We start from the raw sequence: 27,229 nt of genomic DNA on the forward strand, positions 1-27,229 counted from the left end.
ATATAGAGACCGTTTATCTCTATTAACACTTTTTGTCTTAAAACTTATTTTTCTTCATGTTAAGGAAGCTACATTGTTTGGATTGGTTCCTGCTTGGTATCTTTCTTTTTTTTTTTTCCTATTCTTTTACTTGAAACTTCTCCATACTCTTATGCTTTAGGTGTATCTCTCATAAATAACGTAGAGCCAGGTTTAAAGACTCAATCTGACCTTCTAATAACACATGATTATTATTTTTAAAGACAATATTAGTTTTGATTTACATGCAGTTTTGTCATTTTATTTGCTTAGCCAGTCCTGGTTTCATGTCTGATTGTCCTTCTTGGATTATTGTCTTAGTCCCTTTGGGCTGCTATAACAAAATACCGTAGATGGCTGTCTTATAAACAGCAGAAATTTATGTCTCACAGTTCTGGAGGCATAGTGGGGGAAGTCCAACATCAAGGCCCAGGCAGATTCAGTGTCTGGTGAGTGCTTGCTTTCTAGATGGCCATCTTTTTGCTGTGATCTCATATGGCAGAAGGGGCAAGGGAACTTCTAGGGCCTCTTTTAGAAGGGCACTAATCCCTTCATGAGGGCTCTGCCTTCATGACCTAATCATCTTCCAGTGCCCCACCTTCTAATGCCATCACCTTGCAGGTTAGGATTTCAATATGTAAATTTTCGAAGGACACAAACATTCAGACTATAGCAATTATTTTCCTTCATCTTGAGGTATATCATTTGTTTATTCATTCATACATTCAACAAGTATTTATTGAATGCCTAAGAGTATCAAGTGCTTTTCTGGGTGCTTAGCATAGGGTAATGAATAAAACATGCAAAGATTACTGCCTTCATGGAGCTTCCAGTCTTGTGGGGAGAAAATTGGCAGTTTAAATAATATGAAAATAAATTACACATTTTAGGATATCATGAGATGTTATGGAAAAAAGATAAAGTAGAGCCAAGAAAGGGAGATTAGGTGTGCTTGTGAGTAGGTGGTAGGGAGCAATGCAGAAGGTGCTCTGGATGGAGTGTTCAATAGAATGGCTCTTCAGGATTTCGTTAAGTGCAGGTCTCTTGGTGGTAAACTCGTTTTATTTGTTTATTTATAAATATCTTTTAAATTTTTGTTCCTAAAAGGTAATTTTGTTGGGGATCCACTTCTAGATTTACAGTTGCTTTTCTCTGAGTCCCTTGAAGATATCATACCACTGTCTTCTGACTTCCATTGGGTTTCTGGGAATTCTGCTGTCATTCTCTTGTAGGTGATCTTTCCTTTCTACCTGATGCCTTTTCTTTTTCTCTGGCTTCCTGGAGATCTGGATTCTTACTTTTCATCAATTCTGGGAAATTTAAGCCATTTTCTCTTCTTTATTCTGTCTATTCTTTCCAGTTGGACATACATTAGATTTTCTGTCACTCATATTTTTTACCACCTCTTTCCTATTTTCCATCACCCTTCCCCCTGCTTACAATTGCAATCAGATGTGTATTAAATGTTACATAAATGTAAATGTGTTATGCTATTAGGAAAAAGTTGGAAAATTTGTTCATGACCTGATGTTTTGAGTTCTTGTTTGTGTACCTTAAGAGAAATGCATCAGCTGTTGATTTTTTTAAGGTAAAACTGAACATACAGTGAAATGCACACATCTTAAGTGTATAATTTGAATTTTGACGTGTATACAACCATGTAAGCCATACACCTATCAAGATATAAAACATTTCCATTGCTCCAGAAGGTTTCATCATGCCCCTTCATAGTCTATGCACCCCTTCCGAGACAACCAGTTTCTGGTTCTTTGTCACCACAGAGTAGTTTTACCTGTTCTCAAGCTTCATGCAGATGGAATCGTATTATGTATTCTGTCATATCCAGCTTCTTTTACTCGGCGTGCGTCTGAGAGATTATCCATATTGTACGTGTCACTAGTTCCTTTTTATTGCTGAGTAGTCCTCTACTGTTGCCTGTATCACAGTTTGTGTACTCATTCCCCTATTGATAGAAATTTGGATTGTTTCCAGATTTTGACTATTGCAATTAAAGGTTCTATGAACATTCTTGACAAGTCTTTTGTGATGTTTATTTTGATTTCTCTTGGGTAAATATTTAGGGATTTAGTTGCTCGGTCATAGCTAGGTGTATATTTAATTTAGAAACTTAAAATTGTGATTAATATTTATTCCACAAAAATGTGAAGCCAAATTGGATATATTCATAATTATATTTTTAAACTGATTTTTGAAGTTACTGAGGTGTGTTCTGTATTTTTTTTTTTTTGAGGAAGATTAGCCCTGAGCTAACTTCTGCCAATCCTCCTCTTTTTGCTGAGGAAGACTGGCCCTGAGCTAACATCCATGCCCATCTTCCTCTACTTTATATGTGGGATACCTACCACAGCATGGCGAGCCAAGTGGTGCCATGTCTGCACCCGGGATCCAAACTGCCAAACCCCGGGCTGCCGAAGCAGAACGTGTGAACTTAACTGCTGTGCTACCGGGCCGGCCCAGTATTTTAACTGAATGAATACAATTTAGTTATATCATCTTAACGAGCTTGTCAGAATTATCATCATTCTTAAATTCCTCAATTTTTATTTCAACTCCAGGATATCTTAGGTTTACTATCCTAAACCAGTGGTTCATTATGAGTATAAATTAAATAATATTAATTAAACAACATTATGAATAAGAATAAAAATGATTTAAAGCTGTATAAAAATGCCATGGTGGTGGTTTTTACTGTTCAACTGCATAATAACCTAAGTCATGAGCATGTTCATCTGGTCTCTACCATCACGTACACATTCTCACTCAACATGCACACCAAGGCTCTCAAGCTGTTTCATTTTGAAGAGAAAAAACCCATATTTTAGTATTTGAAAGATTTTTTAAAAAGATGAGATTAAAACTGTTGCCTTTTCCACTTTTAATGTTGCAAGCCTCAGAACATCGTATAGGAATTCTGCCATTTGGAAGACATTGTTCTTTGCCAACTTTGAGGGTTTGGAAGTTTTAGGTAGTCCTCTGCAACTTTGTTATTCTATGAATTTATAATTTAAGTTGTAATCCAGATATATTAAAGCCCCATAAAAACATGGTTAACCCACTTTATTTTTATTTTGAGCTAAAAATGTTTCTGTTAACTTTTGTTGAGTGATTTAGGGACTAAATAACAGAGTTTTATATAATATAAATTTTTCTCTGTTGTAGATATGTTTGGCACTAATTTGTGTAGTGTTGCAAAGATATTTAATGTGTACTTATTAGATAAAGAAAATAAAGGATTATTTAAGAACAGACATCTTGACTTCAGTTTACAAGAAACGTCATTTATGGTACTGGGCATGAGAAGGGTGATTTTCTAAAGAGAGAAGAGAAAGGTCATTGGGTGTTGTATCCAAATTTTCCTTGGTTTGAACCAAGCCAGATACATGAGAGCAGATAATTCTAGCTAAATCATACTTTGTTTGTACACACCTGATATACTCTGAGCCCACAGTGGTCCCACTGTAGGGGACTGGTTTGTAGGAGACAGAAGTGGAACCAGATCTCGGTCTCCTGTAGCTCGACCTATCATTCCATGTTTAGGATACTGAGAGATGGTAAAGCTTTATGCTGGCATTGCTGTACTGTCATGAGGGCATAAGTCATCTACTTTTTTTCAAATGGAAGCTCGTGCCATTATATGCTGCTCATAAACCTAACATCGGTGTATTAGGAAGGTTTGGTATATTTTCAAAAAATGTATTTCTATCTTTATTATTGTTTTAGGGTAATTCCACCATACACCAATTTCAGGATACATACACTTATACATTTGAGATATTATTCTTGTATTTTAGCAATTGATATTTGAGTAACTCTGTACGGAAGAAAGACCAAGTTAATGAGATAAGTAACTGGTCGATGGTGTCTCTTGGCAGATTTCAGAGTTAAAGGGCAGGTTAGAGGCTTAATTTTCGGGTGGAAAGTATCTAAACTTTATTTTAAGAGATTTATTCCTTTTAAAGTAGTTTACATATGTTACTTAATTTAATTCTTATAATAACTGTGTAATAGCCATCTTCAGTTTGGAGAAGAGAAAAATAAAAACTTTTGATACTAAGCCCGACAGTGATTACTAGTTTATTGGTTACTTCAAGAAAGTTTTATTTCAATAAACATGTTTATTTCAATATGCATGTTTTCCATAACACATGCAATCTCTATGCCAACTTTATATACTCATATTTATTCTGAGGGGAACTATAGTTTATACAGTTGCTTTTTAGTCACAATTTTATCAAAAAAGTAATGCAAATAGCATGTTTCAGTCAAAGACAACAGGTACATGTGTATCTGTGTGGTACATTTACTTTTAAGTATTTATGGAGTGTAAGAATATAATAGTACATCTATATAGTAACAGTCATTGTGTGTTTTTTAACCTTTCCAAGATTTCATTTCTGTACAAATGAGCTCTGTGCAATTGCTATAGCCCAAATACCAGTATTTGTCTTTCTCTCCGTTTATCTGCACTTCATAAAAATGCTTAAATATTACTTAATCATCCTTAAATTTACTTTTCAGTATGTGAAATCTGTGAACTAATTCTTGACTATTTATGAAGTAATTCTCATCTTGCAGGTGTTGCAAGCCCTTAGGAATATTTAGCTTAATTTGGAACAGGATTCTCTACTTTTTGCTTGATTTTTCATTTTTGAAAACGAAGTTACAGTGAATCCATCCATCTATAATCCTTTTGTATTTTTCTACACTAGTTTGGTTAGGCATAAGAGTTCTCATAGTTCATGATGTCCTGATTGAAATGCCAAGAGAATTGTTTTACAGATAATGTATATCATTGTGTATGTGTTATGCATCCTCTCAGTAAAATTTGTATTTTATAGAATGCTTGAATAGGATAAGTAGTCACAGTTAGTAGAAAAAGAACTAATAAAGAATACTGCTTCTTGACTTTTTTTGTTGTTGTTGAGGAAAGTTATTTTACAGTGTCTGTTTATTTGTATGAGAGTTGTCCATTTCTAAGAGAACCAGTATAAGATCAATACTTTAAAATACTTTTCGGTATGTTCATAGTGGTATGATCATGGTGATATGCTGCCAGCTGATAGTTGAACAGGATAGAACTTAATTTTTTTATGTTGATATAATGTTAGTTTTAGGTGGTTTAAGTTTCTCCTTCAGCAGATTTGTGCCTATAAAATTATTTGCTTCAGAATGAGTAGAGCAGACGTTTGGCTGATAATGATCCTGTGGGATGCTATCAGATCTTGTTTCTCAAAGTAGGGTCTGTGGACCAGCAACATCAGCATCAACATTACTGGGAGGTTGTTAGATGTACAGTCTTGACCAATCCCATATTACGTCATCAGAATCTGTATTTAAACAGATTCTCCAGATGATTTGTATGCACATAAAAGTTTGAGAAGCCCTCCTGTAGAAGATGCAAGCCTTGCATCTGGACAAGGAACAAACACTTCTCTATCTGAAGTTGCAAGGATGTAAGGATTTAGAAATCATTTCTTAGAATAATAAAACAAATGTTTACTTTAAAAGTACATTTCTGTTTAGGATTATCTGTCTTTTCTGGAATAAAATATGTCTAATGCATTTCTTTAATACTTTCATCTTATCTGCCAAAGAAGATAAACTTTGCTTTGTCCATACCAACTGAGCAAACCTGGTTATTGTTAAGTCTTCCCTAAGACAGTGGCATCCTCTGGATTTGCATAAAGTTGAATGTGGAGAAAAGGAGATGGGAGACTGACATTAGAGGAGGCCCTGACATTAGAATGGCATAATATGTATCAACACTTACTGGGCTTGTTTTTGTGAATCAGGGATGCAGCCATGCTTTATTTCCTCCCAATTACAGAATAAGTATGTCTGGAATGTCTGCTGTGTGCAAAATGAAACAGAGTGGATCAGACTTTTCCTCAGAGAGTTTATAGTCAGGTTAGGGAACTAGCCTTGAAAATCAGGCAGCCTGCCGCCTGCAGAACTGTGGTATTCTGGCATATGGCCATGTGGATCCATGGGCTAGGCTTTCCCTCGCTGTGGTTAAAAGGGAGAGTAGGAATAGCACTCATTTCAGTCAGGTACACCTTTTCTATCAAAGTAAGTACTGTCATAGTATATCAGTATATTTAAGGGGAATTAGAATTTAGAGAAGGAACCAAAGAAATGTAAATATCTACATGTGCCTTCTTCTAACAGACTTAATGTAGTATTTGTTGTGGAGTATTCTGCCTCTGAATTTTTCAGTTTGCTTAAAGAAAAAATCTTTTCTTTGCATTCTGTTTCCAGTATTTCAAAATTCCCTTCAATGTTGCTCAGCCTCTGACGTGGCCTTGAGAGCTCATGGACTTTTCTCGGGATTGCCTAAGTGTGGCATTTCAAAAATTGCTTAGCCAGGGATCCCTCAGTACAAATGAAGTCTTGCTCAGTAGTATAAGCATGATAAACCACACAGGAGGGAAAGCTGTCTTATTGAATCTGGGCTTGTGCCTGGCTCTTTTATGCATACTTGGATGTAAGGGCGTGGGTGAGAGTCTTGAGTTCTGGGGCACAGTTTTAAAACCAGTGACCTAAGTGTAAGAACACCACCATGACTGCTAATAACCTAAAGACTTACAGTAGCTCCTCTTTTTAATATATAAAAAATAGAGATATTTTTTCATGAAACTCTTTTCCTGCCTCCATTAATTCTGATTTTTATCCAGTAGTGTAAAGTTTATCTGTCTTGCTCAGGTGACCCAAAAATCTTCGAGGTAGAAGACAGCCACTTGTAGTTACTATATGTGAAATACCTTAAGTGTATGGGATCTGGGACAAGACACAGAAATACAAAGATCCCTCCCAGGAATGCAAAATTTTCTGCCGTACAATTGGCAAGCACATTATTATCATAACAGAGAAAGGAACTCGCTATAAAGTTTCTCATAAGCAAGGAACTGTATAAGAAAATAATAGCATAATATACTTCAAAATTTTAAATGCTATTCTTTTCATTTATTGTGCCGAATATATTACTTATAGAAATTTGTATATATTTTAAAAAAGGCTAATAGCAGCATTTATTGGTTCACTATGTCACACATCTTTTCCTCTACAAATTCTCAATCATGAATTTAATTCTTGAGATTAAGGAGTTACCGTGATATGCTCTAATGTATAATAAATCATTTTTTTTCTCCCTTACGCTTATAATTAGAGAAAAGCAATGAGACACCTTTTGTTCAGGATTTTTCAGTGGAAAGTGCATTTTGACTTGAACAGAGTTTTAGTGATAACCTGATAATAGATAATTTTAGGAAATTGCTGAATGTTCCACTTAGGATTAGCTCAGATTTTGTTATGTCATGATTATATGGAAAAGTGCTATGTAGTCATATCAAATTGTCACATAGCATGCTTAGTGAATGCTCATGCCACTTTTGCTCTACAGGAGAATGACTCAGGCACTTTGGATACAGTGGGTGCTGTGGTTGTGGACCACGAAGGGAATGTTGCTGCTGCTGTCTCCAGTGGAGGCTTGGCCTTGAAACATCCAGGGAGAGTTGGACAGGTAAGTAATTATGGGGTTTTTGAACTAGTTTTTCAAGTTAGAACATGGATTTTTCTAGTTCACAACTTTTTAAACCAATAGAGACATTATTTTCTTTAGAAAAAATAAATGATAGCGTTTTTATTTAACATTTATGTAGTATAAATCATCAATCAAATACTTTTTCAAGATTTTTTTAAAAAACCCACGTATCTCATAGTGATAGGGTTCTTTCTGATCTTTGCAACTGGTAATCCTATGTTTGCTGCTTTCAACAGGCCAGGTACTGGCCTTGGCATTTAGTAGTCATTTCATAAATGTATGTTGATTTCCATTTTCTTTCTTTGTAAGTGTCATTCTTTTTAAAAGGAACAAGCACTACTGACTATATTGCTGCTTACTTTTTAGGTGGGAAAATCATTTTAGAGTTGCTTTTTATATTTCTTCCATTCAAGGAACAGTAACATTTTGACCCTCTAAATCCTTCCTCTGATTGAGCATTTAAGCTATTTTATAGACTAACCAATATTTCACGTCACCAATACATGATACTACTTAAGAAATCTAGATATAAGGAGGATCTAATTTATGTGCAAGTTCACTTGCACATCTTGCACATCTTCTTCATCACCCCCCACCCCCCTCTAATCCAGTTTCTATACTGAGAATGAAATTTAACAATCCATTTGATTTAGTAAGCTTTCTGAGTATAAACCAATTTGGCTCATTACTTATGAGCTTAATAAATATTTGTTGAGTGAAAAAATAAATTGGACACCCTTATGGAGTCTGTTAAAGTAGTTGCAGGGGGTGTGTTTAAGCTCAGTATTTGGATCTCCTGTTACATATGGAGCACTGCTTAGCATGCTCTGTGCTTTTTGTCTCTCACGTTTGAAGAAGAGTCAGTGTCACAATTACTTTGGACATGGTGGTTCGTCAGTACTTGGAGCAGAGTGATCTGATTCATGGAGGATGTTTTTGCAAAGCCACAAGTGATGTTCCCTGATCTGTCCTTTATTGTGGACAAGCCACTTATAGTCCTGCGGAGGGAAGGAGCAGGGAAGAATAATTAATTTTGTGCTGTTCTTTGCCTACCGTACAAGGGGATTCATAGGGAATGATTACTCAACATGTGTGCAATGCTTTGAACTCATTGTAAAAAGCCTTCATCTGGTCATGGTATTTTTCCACATTATAAAGCCCTGTGTATTTGTCAAGTTTGGAATAAGAAAACCAAGCTTGGCGTATCAGATTTGGATGCCTTGGTGGAGAAGGAGAGAGAAAAGCCAGGAGAGCTGCCTTCCTTTCATTGCAATTTCCATGACTTTCTCACTGTTTTTTGTTTGTTTTGGTTAGCAAAATAGCAACAACAGAACCAAGGATAGTTCTGGACTATGTTAGCAGGATATTACGTAGAATAATCTTGAAGCCATTCTGTCACTGAACACGGGACTGTCCTGGAAAAAGAAATGCTTATGTAAAACTTACATGTTGATTTGCCCCACTTGGCCAGTTTATGAATATACAGTTTGTGAGAGCTGAAAAATCGGGAAAGGGTGTGGAAGGAGTAAGGTATTTACAGGAAGATGCAGTTGCTTAATTGGATTATATTGCTTGGATAGAGGAGATGTAATTAGCTTGGAAATATGTAAGCATCAGAGAGGTAAAGAATCAGTCTTGACAATCAGTACTGTGTGAAACAAAGTACACAAGCAAATTATTTAAAAAACGCCAAGACTATTTTTCTTAATGTGCTAAAACTAGATACTTTTAGATACATTTTAAATGCACAAATGAACTGTTTAAAAATTTTAGCATATTACTCTGCTATAGATATATGATAATAGTTCAGATGGTGAAATGGCAATTTGAATTAGAACTTATTTACTTCTTTAGCTTACCATAATAATTAGAATTTACAGCTGGGACATGGGAAAGGAATTATTTTATTCCACTACCACCCTCCGCCAACAGGTAGTTGATTTTAGTGGTTAAGAGTGTGGGCTTTGCGGGGCTGGACTGGTGGCGTAGCAGTTAAGTTCGCATGCTGTGCTTCGGTGGCCTGGGGTTTGCCCATTCAGATACCAGGCACAGACCTAAGCACTGCTTAGCAAGCCATGCTGTGGCAGGAGTACTACATATAAAATAGAGGAAGAAGGGCACAGATGTTAACTCAGGGCTTATCTCCCCGCAACGCCCTGTGGCTGCCCGCCCCCCGCCACACACATACACACACACACACACACAAAGGAGTGTGGACTTTGGGTTCAAGCAAACCATTATTCTAATCCCATCTCCCCTCTTACAAGTTCCCTTCCTATGGATGAGTTATTCAGTGTTTTTAAGCTATACTTTCCACAATTATAAAATGGGGATAAATAGCTACCTTACAAAATTCTAGAAGATCAAATGACAAAATGTATTTAAGTTGCTTATCATAGTCCCCTGTAATAACAGCCATAGCTACTGTTTATTAATCGCTTGCTATGTGCAATGGGTGTGTTAATTCCCATGATCCTATAACACTAAGAGGTAGGTGTTTTTATTATCCTCATTTTACAAAAGAGGAAACTAAGACCCAGAGAAGAATAAATAATAATAGTATCCACTTATATGACCTACTTTTACTACATGATAATAGCTTTAATAAAATTTTATTACTAAAAAGGAAACTTTTTTGGTTGATGATGTTTTTGTTTTTTAAGGCCTGCTTAACGTTGTTTTATATATATATATGTATTTTTTATGAGGAAGATTGTCCCTGAGGTAACATCTGTGCCAGTCTTCCTCTATTTTATGTGGGATACTGCCACAGCATGGCTTGACACGTGGTGCTAGGTCCACACCCGGGATCTGAACCCGCGAACCCTGGGCTGCCAAAGCAGAGCAGGCAAACTTAACCACTATGCCTCTGGGCCGACCCCCAAGGGTGTTATATTTTATCCAAAGAATTGGATAAGAGAGGGACAATCTCTGATTCTTTCTTTTATCTTACCTGTCACATCTCAGCCCAACCAATTTTAGAAGGTTAAAAAGGAAGAGACAACTTTAGGTTATGGAATTGAGGAGAGGTATAGCATAAAGGGAATTTGCTTAGAAGATAGAAGAATAAGAATAAATGTTCTTTCTTTTCTAGAAGGAGATGTCCTCCACTGGGTTTCTAAGAAGTGTCCTTGTGGCCTTATTTACCATTTTTAGGGTGCAGGCTCCTGGTCAAGATAATTGTGGAGAATGGAAAGGAAAGTGGGCTAATATCCTGGGTTTTCATTGAAGGAAGAACAGGCCCTTTTACTGAAGTTGCGTGTTCTGTGAGGCTTTGGCTAACCCAGCACCTGTCCCAGGTAGTAGTAGTTGAATGGCTTATCTTACAAGTCTTCCAATTTTATTCCGAAATCCATATACTGAATCACTTCTGACTTCTGTAGGGCTTTCAGTTGTCACTCTGACCCAGCAGTCTTGTGTATTTTAGAAGTGTGATGTTTTCAAAGGCCGTAATAGATTTTCTTCTGTCTGCCGTGTTGAGAGTGTTGTTTTCAGTTCTTGGTTCTACTTTTAAGAGAACTTTCATCACTGACAACTGGGGATGGTGACTGTGGATCACATGCACACTGGAGACTTCATTGCCAGTCATCCTGGACTCTGGATTATTTCTCAAGGAGAGTGATTAGGGGAGTGGGGTAGATGTGTGCATCTCAGAGTCTTGAGGAACAGTTCAAAAATCTAGGATGTTATGAGTGAGAAGAGAGTAACCAGGGCACTAGGGTAGCTGTTTTAAAAAATTTGGAGGACTTTAGGGGGAGGTTAAAGTATTTCCAGAAGGTAGAACAAGAGAGTGGAAGTTATGATAAAACAGATATTCTGTAAAGCAGTCTAAGGAAGAACTTTCATCCAATGGAAAGTGTCCAAAAGGGGAATATGTTCCCACGTGAGGCAGTGAGGTTCTTAGTATCAGAAGTGCCTGGGATATTTTATGGAGATTCCTGCTCTGGGTAGAATACTGCAGCAATGAATTCTGAAGTCCTTATGAAAAAGAATAGAATACTGCAGAAAGCTGAAGCCTGTCTGGTCACCATTCCCCGTAGGTATTAGCTTCTTCCCCTAGTCCTCAGAAGTGAGCTCCTAGGAAATAACAATACTGTTTTATGGGAGTATGTTTTTTCTTCATAAATCATACTGAATACTAAATGTATTGTTGCAGTTTGCCTTTTTTGTTTTTTCTTTTTTACTCAACGATATGTTTTGGAGATCTTTCTGTATTAGTTGCTAAAAATCTTTTTTGAAAATTTAGGGGTTTCTTTTGAACTTTTGCCATGAATTCCACATATTGCTATGCCAACATTTAGTCATGTCTTTACTGATTGACATTTATATTGTTTTCAGTTCTTCATTCTTACCAAACATGTGGTAATGAACATTCTTGAGCATGCCTCCTTGTATTTCTCTATGATAGCTATCTAAGGGGTTTTCTAATTCTGGTTCTAACTAAGGAGTGGAAAAGTTATCAGTTGTGATCCCCTTCCTGATGGCAGAGATGTCATTGTGGATACTGAAGAGATGAATCCAGACATTCTGGGTGGCATTGTTGGAAACAAAACAAGAATGATTCTCATATTCTTTTATTAAACCATAGTAGGTTATTGTGTTCCTTATTGGTTTCAGATTTATAAGTCTGCTCCACCACCTCATAAAGCGATTAGCTTGAACGGGTCTTTTTGCCTCCTTTCTTTACATCTGGCAGAATCTAGCACAATGGTGAGCATATACTGGGCTCTTTGGTACACAACTGTTTGCACTTCCTATTGGGCCACCCAAGAGAGACATGGAAAAGGCCTTCCTAAAGCAGAGTTTTCTAGAGTATAGAGGACCACCTGCATCCCAGTCCCCTGGGGCCCTGTTTAATGATGCCAATTCCTGGGCCAACTGGCAGACCACTGACTCAGATTATGTGGGAACCAAAGTTCCTATCACCAAGGTCCCCAAGCAATTTGACATACACCTAGTTTGGGAAGCACTATTTTAAGGCAGCCACAATGATTTCAAGGGGCCAGAGGAGCAGCTAGCTGACAAACTACAGTAGGGGGAGGGTTTTTCAAGGAAGGAAAAGAATTGCTGATGAGACTCTAAGAAACTTTCTTTTGCTATTTCTTGAAAATGTTTGTCAGATTAGTACAATAGCTAAAAATATAGTTTTGAGTGTTAGAACCATTGTTTGTGTAGGTCTTAGGCAACCTCTGGTATTATTGCCCAGTTGATATACATCATTATTAAACCAGGCTTTATTAGAAGGGTATGATTTTCTCTTCTGTTGAAAGCTAGTAATTACATATACTATTTATGAAATATTATATTTATCTGATTTCTTTTTTTCCTAGGCTGCTCTTTATGGATGTGGCTGCTGGGCTGAAAATACTGGAGCTCATAATCCCTACTCCACAGCTGTGAGTACCTCAGGTATTTGCTGCTTTCATGACCATTTTTCATAAGCTTCTCATTTTTCTTCAGCCTTGTAGGTCATTTAATGATTGAAAACAATATTTTTATGTAAACATAAAGCATGTTTTAAGATACTGCATAGATAAGAGCTTTGATGCATAAAAGATCTTTGATATTTGGGAGGTTTTAAGGATTGTTTCACAATGTAAGTGTCACGGTGTAAATGCTTTGTTAACATTTTCAATACAGCTCTGGAGTTAACTATAACTTAATAGGTTTTTTATGGATTTTTTTCTCTTATGACTCATGATAGTGCCAAATTTAGATCATAAAAGATATAAAAGTAGCAAGGCATTTCAAAAACTAGGAGATAGTCTCTTGAGTAAAATGTTGACATAAAACCTAGAAGGTGTATTTCAAAATATAGAGTTTATGACATCTACTCCTCTAACTACGGTTTTAATAAAATGTAGATATTCTTTTTGTATCTGTATTGGAAAAGTCATTATCATTTAGAAATGAGTGTGTGTGTGTGTGTGTGTGTGTGTGTGTGTTGAGGGGAGTAGATTTTAATGGGCAGAATGGTTCTTGTCTAGATCCAGGTTTTCACATGCTTGTGCCAGATGTTACTTGAAGCCTTTTCTCTTAATGTAGTGATACGCATGGTTGACAAAATAGTACTAGTTCATCCTCTTTGCCATATTCTCTCTCAAGTGAGTCCTAGGCCTTTCCCCCCATATCCTCAGCTTAATCAGGAGGGTGGATGGATATGTTTGCCTTTCCATCCTTTCTCTGTTCAATTTCTTGCCACATTGGTTTCTGTCCTGCCGTAATAAAAAACGACCCAATTCATTAGCCCTCTTCTCCTGCTTACTCTTGACTCTTTCTGTGATCTCTGATGCAGGTGGCTCTTTCTTTCTGTCTTTAGCGTGGATCCTGAAACTCTCTGGTTAGTCCTGCTCCTCTGACCTACTCCGTCTTCACCTTCTTCACAGACTCTTCCATTGCTAACAACCCCAGGTTTGGGCCTCTGGTGGCTTTTCTTCATCTCACTCTATGCTCTTTTTTGGTGATTTGGTGTTAATGCTGGTCTCATATTTTCAGTAGTTCTCTCTTAGGTTATTGGCTTCCATGTCTGTCTCTACTCTGGACTTTTCTCTTGAGATCCACATGAGTCCTTTCTGACTTCCTGTTGAACATGTCCCTATGGTTTCATGTATGCACATCAGATCCAGCAGGCTCAACCAAACACCTTATTCCTTATTCCCATCCTGTGGCCTTCTTTCTCCTTTATTTTCCTATCTCTTTTATTGCCATCACTATCCTATTCTTTGCTCAGAATTGAAATCTTGGTACCATTCTCATATTTGTCACTTCTTTCCATTTCTACTGACTCTGTTATTTCAGACCCATATTCTCCTGTCTGCCTATTATAGCAGCCTTCTGACCTAGATCCCTTTCTTGCATCAGTGAACAAATATGATTGTGAGCCACTGGCTTATTAGGTGAGGTCTAAACATGAATTAATGTTGAATCTAAACCATACTGATATAATTGGCAAAAATTTTTTTTCAGCCTTTCATTTTTGAAGAGAAGAGCATAGTGTAATAATATGACAATTTTTAATTTAATATTGGTAGCATGTGAAAATCTTTACACATTATATTTAGGAATTAGCTTCTGCATATAATTAAGTATGGCCTTATGTCTATGGAAAACTGTGTCATTTGAACAAACCAAAGTCTAAAATGATAATTCACTGTTTCATTTTTATTTTCACAGGGAAGTGTTGGTTTCATGTGTTGTGTTGATTTTATTTTTGATCAATATGCTGTTCAGTGAGTTGGTTTGTTGTTTTTTAAATTAAATGTTACTCTCATGTTTCAGTGTTAGGAGATCTAGGTTCTACTTTAAGCTGAAATCCTGAGAGCTTGCCTGACTCTGTCACTTTGGAAAAGAAGTTCAATCTCCTTGGGATTTTCCACCCTCCTCCTTTTGTAAATTGGTGATGTGGAAGTTGGAATAAGAACACACTTCATAGATTTGATTGTATTAAGTAGAATGCAGTGAGTGGGTAAAGCTAAAATTGTAAAATTAAAGTCGTCTTCTCTTCCCCTTGATTATTTCTTCCTTTGGCCATCTTGTGTCAATTGAAGATAGTTTCATATGACTAAAGATAACTTTAGGTTTCCAGTTTATGACATCCGGTATAAGTTTTTAACTTGGATGCTTAGCTTGTCATGTTACATCCTTCCTAAATTAAAGGAGTAACCATCATCAGCCCACCAAACCTGAGAATAATAGAGCAAGTCTCCAGTTCCTTCCATCTCTGGGACTCTGTATAATTGCTTCACCCTTGTTTCTCCTGGGGCTGTTGCTTTGAGGTTGACAATGGAAACACTTGGCAGAGTTGGCTGACCAAGTCAGAAGAAAGGTGGAGCATGGAATTTTGCAATTGTTTGACCAAAATAAAAAAGACTTGTGCCTTAGGCTGTTGCAAAAAATTCAGAGCTTGGCCTACTTTTAGGTTTATAGTTCTTGGAAGGTGATAATTGAAAGGCAGAGGGAAGATAGTTATGGTTAGGGTAGGGCTCTCCCAAGGCCAGACGGGCGATTTGGTCATTAGCCTGAGGGATAAACTCCAGCATCTTGTTCCCATCTCTGGGTAGGGAGGAATGAGTGGGGAGTGGGGAAGAGGGTAGGGTGGGAGGAGCTGACCTTGCAAACTCTAACTAATGTTCTGACATCTTGGAAATTTGCCTTGTTAGGGAGGGAGAAGAGTATATACCTGGGTTCTTGTTCAGACTCTTCTGCTAACTGGCTGTGACCCTGGCAAGGGGTTATTTGTATAACAGGAATAATATCTACCTTAATATCTGTGAGGATTGCATGAATTGGCATATGGAAGGTACTTAGCACACTTCTTGGCCCAGGGTAATGGCTCAATACTTAACATATTTCATTGTATCTAAGCCACTATCTTTTATAAGATACACCATTTAAAAAAAATTAGTTGAGGGCCGGCCCCGTGGCCAAGTGGTTAAGTTCCCATGTTCTGCTTCAGTGGCCCAGGGTTTCACCAGTTCGGATCCTGGGCTCGGACATGGCGCTGCTCATCAGGCCATGCTGAGGCGGCGTCTCACATGCCACAACTAGAAGGACCCACAACTAAAAATATGCAACTATTTACTGGGGGGATTTGGGGAGAAAAAACAGGAAAAAAAAAAAAAGACTGGCAACAGTTGTTAGCTCAGGTGCCAATCTTCAAAAAAAAAATTAGTTGATTCATATTTTTTTATTGTCGTAAGAACACTTAACATGAGATCTTTGTTCTTAACAAATTTTTAAATGTATAATACAGTATTGTTAACTATAGGCACAATCTTGTACAGCAGATCTCTGGAACTTATTCATCTTGCATAACTGAAACTTTATGAATTTTGGATAGAACCCCCACCTTTTCCCTCTTTCCTAGCCCCTGGCAGTCACCACTCTCTCCTTCTATGAGTTTGACTATTTTAGATACCTGGTGTAAGTGGAATTACGCAGTGTCTGTCCTTCTGTGACTGGCTTATTTTACTTACCATAATGTCTTCAAGGTCCATCCATGTTGTCGTATATGGCAAGATTTCCTTCTTTTTTAAGGCTGAATAATATTCAATTATATGTATATACCACATTTTCTTTATTTACTCATATGTCAAAGGACATTTAGGTTGTTTCTACATCTTGGCTATTGTGAATAACGATGTAATGAATGTGGGGGTATAGATATCTCTTCGAGACCCTTATTTCAATTCTGGATAAAATACCCAGAAGTAGAATTGCTAGATCAAATGATAGTCCTATTTTTAATTTTTTGAGGAACCTACATGCTGTTTTCCATAGCAGCTGCACCATTTTACATTCCCACCAACAGTGTACAAGGGTTCAAATATCTCTGCATTCTCACCTACGCTTGTCATTTCTTGTCTATTTGGTAATAGCCATTCTAACAGCTGTGAGGTGATATCTCATTGTAATTTTGATTTGCATTTCCTTGATGATTAGTGATGTTGAGCACCTTTTCATGTGCCTGTTGGCCATTTGTATGTCTTCTTTGGAGAAATATCTGTTCAAATCCTTTGTCCATGTTTTAATCTTGCTATTTGTTTCTTTGCTGTTGAGTTGGAGGAGTTCCTTATATATTTTGGATATTAACCCCTTATTAGATACATGATTTGCATATATTTTCTCCCATCCTGTAGATTGCCTTTTCATTTGTTGATTATTTCCTTTGCTGTACAGAAACTCTTTAAGAGTTTGATATAGTCCTGCTTGTCTATTTTTGCTTTTGTTGCCTGTACATTTAGTGTCATATCCAAGAAGAAAAGACACCAATAAGATACATACACTAAGGGAAAAAAACCACTGCCAATTATAGTATGACACACTGCTTTCTTATCACTTATAACATGGTTCTTGCTTCATAAGAAAATATAGAATTTGGGGGTATTCCTCCAACAGGAAATATTTGCTTCACTGATAAAAATGTCATGCCCATTGTTGTTTCCATACATTCTTATGTATACAATCACTTTTTGTTGCAATTCTGTATCATATTGTAATCCTTTTGAACATATCTTCAGTGGCAGTTAAACTCAACACATGTCTTTCCAACATGGCACATAACTCAACCGAAGGGTCAACAAATGGGAACAGCTTACCTAGAGGCAGTGGTGGCTGTGTCACAACTGCAGCATGGAGGATAGCTAGGGGAGGATGCTGTCATTTATAATGCACATCTTGATTTCAGAAAATTTAAAATGTGGAAAAAGGTGTACTTTAGAATTGATAAACTCTGTTAAAATCTTTCTTAGTCTTAGCTTTTTTGTGAAAATAATTTGTTTCAAGCTTTCTTTAAGTGGTGACATAAGTTCTTTAGGAAAGGGGGTCTGTGGGTATATCTGTGTCTCCTGAGTGCCTGGTACAAGGCCTTGCACTTCGTAAGCACTTAATAGACAGGTTAGAATTGAGAAATGTCTGTGTATAGACAACAATATTGTATTATAATCATCAAACTTGCTGAGAGACTAGAACTTAATTATCCAAACCACTGAAAAGAAAGGATAATTATATAACATGATAGAGGTGCTAATTATTGCCACAATGGCCATCATATTACAATATATAAATGCATGAAATTAACATATACCCCTTAAATTTACACAATGTTATATGTCAAATATATTTCAATAAAAAAGAGAAATGTTTATATGATTCCTTTCCCTCCTAGAAGGATGTTTGTCTTTTCATAAAAATTGTTCACCTTGACACATGAAAAGATGCTCATCATCAGTAACCATCAGGGAAATGCAAATCAAAACTACACCAAGATATCATCTTACACCCATTAGGAGGGCAAAAATAACCAAAACAAAAAGTGACAAATGTTGGAGAGGTTGTGGAGAAAAAGGAACCCTCATACACTGCTGGTGGGAATGCAAACTGGTGCAGCCACTATGGAAAACAGTATGGAGATTTCTCAAAAAATTAAAAATAGAAATACCATATGACCGAGGCATCCCACTACTGGGTATCTATCCAAAGAACTTGAAATCAGCAATTCCAAAAGTCCCATGCACCCCTATGTTCATTGCAGCATTATTTACAATAGCCAAGATGTGGAAGCAACTTAAGTGCCCATCAACTGATGATTGGATAAAGAAGATATGGTATATATATACAATGGAATACTACTCAGCCATAAAGAAGATAAAATCGTCCCATTCACAACAACATGGATGAACCTTGAGGGTATTATGTTAAGTGAAATAAGCCAGATAGAGAAAGGCAATCTCTGTATGACTCCACTCATATGTGGAAGTTAAACATGTAGACAAAGAGAACAGATTAGTGGTTACCAGGGGAAAGGGGGGGTAGGGGGTGGGCACAAAGGATGAAGTGGTGCACCACCAACATGACTGACAAACAATAATGTACAATTGAAATTTCACAAGATTGTAAACTATCATAACCTTAATAAAAAGTAAAAAAAAAAATTGTTCACCTTGGAATTTCGTTAAATAGTATTTTAAAATTTAATGTAATTTGCCCAAATGAGAATCATACACAATTTTAAAGTAACACATCAGAGGCACAATGTAAGATATATCTGTGGTCTCTCTCTGGCTATGGAAAGGAAGAGCAGATTGAGGATTAGAAGATCAGAAGGGGGAAGAATGCAGGAGATTAAGTTTATGATCTGATTGACCTTAACATTGGTCTTCTGCTACTTGTACGTGCAGTCTGTTTATTTCTTAAAGAGAAATAGTGAGTCCTGGGCTTATATGGCAGCTGACTGGACATCATGAGACATAGGCTTCAGTCCCTCTTCCTTAAAGTGTTCTGGCATGAAGAGAGATCTGCTGCCTGTTTTCTGATATGAGGCTCAGTGATTTCTGATTTTGTAGGTTCTTTGATTTTCTAGGTCTTGGCTCTGGGTAGTCCTAGAAACCTGAGGGGTAATGAATGTGTGGCCATGACTTGCCAGGAGTAGGTTCTAAGGTAGATGGTATGAAAAATGCAAAGAATGAGAACAGGCTTCTGCCTTAATATTTCTGAGTTAGTAATTGGAGTCTCTTCCTCAAGGGCTGGGAACTATGTCACTCCTTGGTTCTTCAACCTAATGATCAGCCACGGGCAAACCTCTCCATGGGAGATTGTCTAATGAGCCTGTGCTGCAAACCTCCTTCCCTGGGACCTTTGTCAGGAGGGCACAAGGCAGCCTTCCCTGTGAGAGTGGAGTTGCATGACAGAAGAGCCAGTGGGAGACCATTGCTGAGACATCTACATGTGTCATGTGGTCATTGTTCTCTGGGGGCCCAGAAGGGTTGGAGAGGCAGGCAGGAGTCCATGCTTCTGCTTTCTTTTTAAGAGTAGCTTTTATTTCTCTTTAGTACTCTCTCTCTGTCAGCATGTCCAAATACGAACTCTTGATCTTGCCTTCCCCTCTCCCACCTGCTTTTCTTGTAATCTTTTGCACACAGCTAATGGCAATTCAAGCCTGCCATTGGCTCAGGCTGAAATCTTGGAGTTATGCTTGACTCTCTTTTCTTTTATATCTCACCCACATCCAATCCAACAGCAAATCCTGTCTACTCTCCTCTCTAAATATATTTAAAATCTGACCCCTTCTTAGCACCTCCACTACTATCAATGGATTCAAAGTGCTGTCATCTCTAATCTGGATTATTACAGTAGCCCCCTAGCTGGCCCCTTGGTTTTTGTTCTTTTTCCCCTTTGTTCAGTTCTCAAAACAGGATTTGGTGTTCAAACCTCTCAAATCATGTGTCATATCTCTTCTTTGAACTGTCCAACTGCTTCCCATCTTACTCAAAGGAAAAGCCAAAGTCCTTACGAAGGGCCTACGAGGCCTTATACGAGATGCTCTCCACTTTGTTCTTGGACCTCAACTCTCGCTTTTCCTCCTTTGCTCATTCAGTTTCAGCTACATTGGGCACTTTGTTGTACTTCAAACATGCCAGTCACTGTCCCGCCTTAGGACCTTTGCCCAAGTTGCTTCCTTCTCCTGTAGCTCTCTACCCTCAGTATGTTAAGCCCTGGCCTCCGACCTCATCAGCATTGTATTCAGATAATTCAGCTTCTCCCTGAGATCTTCCCTGACCACCCTATTTAAACATGTAAATCTTTCCTCAGCTAACATTCCTTCTACCCCTTCCATATTTTATGTTTTCCCAAAGAATGTATCATTGTCTAACATCTTATATCTTTTATCAATTTATTTTATCTTTATTTTCTACTCTACTGTGAAACTCTATGAATATTGGGATTTTCATCAGCTTTCTCCACTGATGTGAGAATGATGTTCATCAGATATAAACTCTGATATTTCTTAAGTGAATTGATGTGAATTAGCAAATAAATATATTGGGGTCGTGTCTTAATCACCCTGGGCTGCTATAACAAAATACCATAGGCTGTGTGGCTTAAACAACAGACATTTATTTCTCACAGTTCTAGAGGCTAGTGAGTCTGAGATCATGGTTCTTGGTGAGCGCTCTCTTTCTGGCTTGCAGATGGCTGCCTTTTTGCTGTGTCCTCACATGGCAGAGAGAAAGGGAGAGAGCTATGGTCTGTCTTCCTCTTCTTATAAGGCCACTAATTCCATCGTGGAGACCCCACTCTCATGACCTCATCTAACCCTAATTATCTCCCCAAAGATACCATCACATTGGGGGTTAGGACTTCAACATATGAATTTGTTGGAGGGCGGGCACAAACATTCAGTCCATAACAGGTAGAGTGAGCTAGGTCAAGCCCAGATGAGTCAGGGCTGAAAAGGAAGGTAAAGGAAGGGTTGGGAGTGGTGTATTCTGATGAGAACAGAAGATATCTGAGGAAGAGGGGTGAGTGCAAGGTGTGTGGAGCTTAATTTGGTATATTATGTGCTGATCTCTAGATGGCCTTGGCTAAGTATTTAAATTTTCTTTTGTATAAAATGGGGACCCTTTTGAGGAGGGAGATGCTCATTCTTTTGGAAGACAGAAAGGCCTTTCATCTCTGAGATTACTCTGGACATGAGAGACAAAATTGGTGAAGGAGTTAAATATATAGGTATTTGTTCTACTGGGGGGAATCCCGACTCCTTAGCCTACTCTGGTTCATTTATCTGCCATATTAAGCACTACTGTTTCTCACTTATGTGACTGACACTGTGGCTTCTCAGAAGCTTCTTGTTCTTATGAAATAATAAACTTCCATAATCTTGTCACACTCAACAAGATTCTTAGAGGGCTCAGGGTAATGAGCAGCCACTTAAGCTGAAATAGTTTGGGATATAATTTGTAGGGTTGGGAATAATACCATGAGAAATCTTTTTGTGAATTATGATTTCTAGATGTGAGCATAGATAAAACCCTAACATTTGTAAACATCATCATCTTAAAAGCACTTGACTCTTTGAAATGTTTGGTTAGTAGGAGTGGGGAAGAAATATTGTTCATTTACAGATAACAGAATATATAAACTATGAGCACATTTCCAAGAATTAAAGTAATTGTCTGAGATGGGAATGCTATTCTGAAATTGTTACTTACTCTAATTAGGTCACTTCATATCTGATGAACTATTAATATATTACTTCATGCTTTTTACATAACTAAAGTCACTGATGGTTCAAAATAAAGTGGAATTCTGAATAATGCTAGGTTATTTCCTGGGAAACCAGTTCAGTGTGACAGCTTTGGTTATCATGTATCTTAGAGGTTTTAAATGAGTGGGTTTTTTCCTGATTGTGAAATAGCACGTGCTCATTGAAAACAATTTGGAAAACGAAACTGATAATTTTGCCATCCTGTGACAGTGTGTTAATTTTTTTGGTAGATAAAACAAAAACAGCAATACTAGTTAGCTTCTATTATGCTTTGTCCATTTAATATTGTATAATGGACATTTTTATGTATCGTTAAATATTCTTCAAAACATAATTTTAAAGAATAGGAAGGATGTCTTTTCATGCATACATGAGTTCAGGTATTTTACTCTTGTGTAAGATTACTTGTAGTTGCTCTTATGCTATAAAATAACAGCTATTTTAGAGGCTCTTATCCTGTGCTCTAGTCTGCATATGGTAAAAGAGAAGTAAAGACAGTCCCTGTCCTCAAAGGGCATAAAATATGGCTTTACTTGATAATATAGGGAAATTTCTTGCCCAAATAAAAATATCTTGAAATATTGGCTTGCTAGCCCTGAATGAGGCTCTGCTGCATCCATTTACCTAAGGAACGTACACCGCAGCGCCTGCCTGAGGGTCACTTGCAGGCACCATGGTGCACCTGACGGCTTGACTGCTGTTGCAGCCGTTAGTACATCTCCCTTCCTGCCATACAGCCTCTCCCCAAAGTCCCACCAAAACCAGTTGCCTTTAAGCTTAACACCACCCACCCTACTCACATACTCACTGAAATGTCTCCAGCACCCCAGGAGAGCTCAGGACATCATGAAGAAAAGTAAATCTTTCTATGAAAGAGATTGTAGACTTGGGTTATAGTGGGTCAAGTGAGCCCCAAAATGTTCTGATGTTTGTACTTTCTCAGATTTTTCCCCCCAGATACTTATTTTTCACTGTTTTGTTGTTGTTTTGTGAAAGAGCAGAACTCTAATTTTAAAATATGAGGTGAAGAAATGGTAGAAACAGAAGCATAAGATCAAGTGATGGGTTAAAATGCCAATGCTATGATCCTTAATGTAATTCTCTCTTTGATTGTTCTCACTTGAAAGAATGCCTTTTCCTTCCTATTGTTGAGTACTACCTGCTGTCAGTTGGAGAGGGAGTAAGTTGAGCAACTTGTCAAAGACTTTCTAGGCTCCTTTCATATGGTTTGCAGAAACAGAGCTGGATTTTCATTTCTTCTTTCATTCAACAGGAGTCCCTTTCATGTTTGAAAATTGAAAACGCGTGTTTTTCAGTGTGGAGCGAGGACGTGTGTGCCCTCTGGCACACCTGTTTCTAATTTCCTGACTTGAAAGCATAACCCATCAAAAGGAGCAGAAAAACAATTTCTTTCTGACACGCTGCTTCGTGTTCCTTACTGGACTGAAGGCCTTCGTGGCTTTGCCATCTTGGTTCCCTCTGTAGAAGGTTCTTGTTAGAGGCAGAGTTCACTCAGTACAAGTGGTGCCTTTTATAGCGTAGGGCTGTTTTTGGTATTATTTTGTGGTGGTGGTGGTGCTTCTTTTTAGCTCAGGAAATTTACTTGAAATAAGATTTATTTAAAAAAATAGAAAGGTCTTAAAAACTTTTAAATATTTAGCTGGGCAGTGTATGTTGGAAGGGTCTATGTAAGCTGATCAGTGAGCTGATTGGCTAGGAATAGGGTTTGCTTGAGCATACTATTGTTTTAATTCCAGAGCACTGTTTAACATAAATCAAATATTTCCAACGCATTGCTTCAGATTTGTGTGTACTTTAAAGTCTTGCCAGCTTAAATGACTGTGAGGCACAATATGTTGACTTTGAGTTCTGTAAATTGATAATTTGTTGCTGTGAAAGTTGTACACGGTATAACTCATCACTTTCTGCAGGTACTTAGTATGTCTGATGTTGGCAAGCTGTTATGAAAAAAATGATGCCCAGGGAATTCAGGGCTTTGGCTCTCAGATGCTTGAAATGTGGATCTTTGGTTCCTCTTGAGGTTTCCCTGGACATTTTCAGTGTAAGGTACCTGGTCCTTTAGACACAAACTTTGGTTTATGCTTCCTATTTCTGAGAGTTATTTGGGATAGTAATGGTGTATCTCCAGAAACAGTTTCTCAGGCTCTTTTTTTTTAACACCTACTCTTTTCACAGTTTGGTATGTGTGAATCACCTGTTAAAATGCTGATTACGATCCAGTGGGTCTGGGAGGGGCCTAGGATTCTGCATTTTTCACAAGCTCCCAGGTGATGCCAGTGCTGCTGGTCCATAGATCATACGTTAAGTAGCAAGACAACATTTCATTGGGCAAAGTGGTGCTGTCCTCTAGCTGTGTCTTGCCTATAACACTCATCCCATACAATTTACCAGTCTCTGCTCCCATTGTGTTTTGGTGGATCTAAACCTAAGGAGATCTAGGATATATCCTTGACCCTAGATATCCCTGAGTGTGTTAACAGATAGTCTAACAAGTGACATATGGACCTATATGGATAGAGACCACTGAGACATGATCGTTTTGCTGGCAGAAATGATAGTTACATTTCCAGACTCTTCTGGGATACACCTAGTCCTGATACCCATTAACCAAGGTTCTTCTTGCAAACAGAAGTGGATAAAACAAACTGCTAACTAGTGCTGATAGAGGGGTTAGAAAGACATAACACTGAATCAAATGTGTTTTAGTTTAACTGGCTCTGTCCATGGTGGCTGGTTAATTTGGGCAAAAACATTTATTGGTGAATCATGGAGAAAAAGTGGAGACACATAAATGTAAAATGCAGAAACAGTTTGCATTTTTAACTTATTAAATACATGTCGTCGTTGTCATTAGTGAACCTCAGCGTGATCAAGCCCACAACTATAATACATCATGACTAAAGGATACCTTACATTTTTATTTTCAGAATGTTTGGTTTATATAATGAAAAAGTATATTTATTTGTGTGTTGTATTTGTCTTTTGGCTTTGATGAAAATTTTTAACAAGCACTTCCTAGTAGAAAGCATTGATAGACATTTTAAAAAAATATGAGTTAGATATTGAAGAATTAGAGACTTCGTTAAAATTCTACAGTGGTATTTTAGCTCTGCATGTACCCACATTGAATGGAAGAGCAGGTATGCTTTGGAGGCAGTTTGGGGTATGAGATAGCATGGGCTTGGGAATCAGACTTGGGTTTGAATTGTAATGGAAGGAGTAGGTTGGAAGGATGTGTCTACCTGTTCCGGTTCTGGATATCTTTGTTTATGGAGAGAGACATACAGATATGCTAATTATCATTGATGTTATCACTTTGTACCATTACGTCTCCTATTAGTTGAGAATCAGTGTTGTATGTTTCATAATGCTGAGGAATTCTGTTTTCTCCTTCTCTTTTTTTCTATTCTAGCTCCTAATGAGAATGTTTTTCTGGTTCTTCATAATTTCCTAATAAATTATATGTGTTGTAATCTATCATATTAGTCATTGTTTATTAATATTAATGATAGAATAATGAATTCCTGTTTAGAATCCCTTCCTTCCTTATCCATCTGGTAAAGCCTGGCTCATCCTTCAAGACTGAGCTCAAATGTATTCTCTTTTCTGCAACCAACCTCCCTACAGATTTACTCCCTCTGTGATCAGTGGTACCATAATGTAGCACTTGTACCACTTGTATGGTTGTTCCTGAGGAACAAGCTGGTGGTTTAAAGATGTAGTTGATACTCAGTAAATATCTGTTGAATTTATTTCAGTAACCCCTTGCATATTTCAAAACACTGTCAAACGGATTCTGATTGGCACGATAACTTATTTGTTCCACATTGGTGAACCAGAGCTAGTGCTCCTGCTTGTTTAAGAGCTTTAGATATTCACGCTAGATGCTCTGTTCTATTAAAGAGAAGAGTGGTTTAATTTTTGTTTAGTTTTGATGAAATCCTTTACAGTCTTCACAACTTTCCATTACTGTAGTAATTAGAGTACTTTGAGCTGCAGGTAACAGAAATCACAACTCAAACTGGCTTCAAAAATAAGGAATGATTTGATCTCACAAACAAGGAAGTTCAGAGGTGGGTGGACTCTAGCACTAGTTGGTTCAGGGGCTCCACTGATGACATCCAGGACCCAGTTCTCCACTTCCCTTGCTTGTTTTACTGTCATCGTTGGCCTGTTCCTCATGCTAATGGCAGAATGGCTACCGCATTGCCAGAAAAACTCACATAAAAATCTCTAGAGGAAGGGAAAAACAATCTTTTTTTGGTGACCCTTTACCAGGAGTGATGAACACTTTCCTCAGAAGCTCCCCAGTAGACTTCTCACATTTTGTGGGTGGGCTAATGTTGGGTTCACATGCCCATTCCTGAGCTAATCACTGATAAGGGGGAATTGCCCATGAACCAGTTATGGGCATATGACCTGCCTGTGGGTCATGTATGTGACTTTGGGCGGGGAGAGTAGAAAGCAGAAGAAAATCAGGATTCTCTTAGGAAAGGAGAAGGAAATAGATGTTGTATGGTTAACCACCAGTATCCTAGTAAACTTGACACTTGCCATCATTTTGTGATCAATAATAAGGATGATAACAACAGCTACCATTTGTTGAGCATTTGTTGTGGTCAGGCACTTGTGCTAGGTACTTTTTACCTAATGATTCTTATTTTAAAATGAGAAATATGAGGTTCAGAAAGGTTAAACAGTGCCTGAGTGCCTAAAGAATTTAAAGAATCTTCACTCAGTGACAGTAGATAAATGTGAAAAAGAAGAGGGGGTAAATTGAAATGCAATCAACTATTGTACTAGAAATGTTATGTTAGGTATTTAGAGAGTTAAAAGCATGTAGTTGTCTTTAGATCTGTTCTCACCAAAGCCATGCCTCTTGCCATTATTTTTGGCTAACAGAGAGCTGGTTGTGGAAAATGGATGTTTTTGTTTTGAAAAATCAAATGCAATAGATTAAAAAAAAACAACATGCCACCACAAAGTTTGTTTATATCTTCATTTCACTCAAATTGAATAGATGAAATGGGATCTGGCCTTTTTCATATTGTTTATGTTCTGCTTTGCTTCTTGGTTCTGGAGCA

General features: G+C 37.6%; 1 protein-coding gene across 11 annotated transcripts in view; it reads left to right on the forward strand.

The window, feature by feature from the left end:
- The window catches only part of TASP1 (taspase 1), a 310,101-nt gene that overhangs the window by 100,122 nt on the left and 182,750 nt on the right, over window positions 1-27,229 (forward strand). For 10 of the 11 annotated variants that reach the window (XR_011494551.1, XM_070485552.1, XM_070485553.1 and 7 more), the window contains 2 exons: window positions 7,439-7,558; window positions 12,910-12,988. Coding sequence is in view for 9 of the 11 variants with exons in the window: in XM_070485552.1 (XP_070341653.1) it covers window positions 7,439-7,558; window positions 12,910-12,988 (199 nt within the window). In the remaining 2 variants the exon portion in view is untranslated. The remainder of the gene's footprint in view (window positions 1-7,438; window positions 7,559-12,909; window positions 12,989-27,229) is intronic. The other variant, XR_011494552.1, reaches the window with a different exon arrangement.

The sequence above is a fragment of the Equus asinus genome, chromosome 15 (genome assembly GCF_041296235.1).
Source record: "Equus asinus isolate D_3611 breed Donkey chromosome 15, EquAss-T2T_v2, whole genome shotgun sequence".
NCBI classification, from domain to species: domain Eukaryota; kingdom Metazoa; phylum Chordata; class Mammalia; order Perissodactyla; family Equidae; genus Equus; species Equus asinus.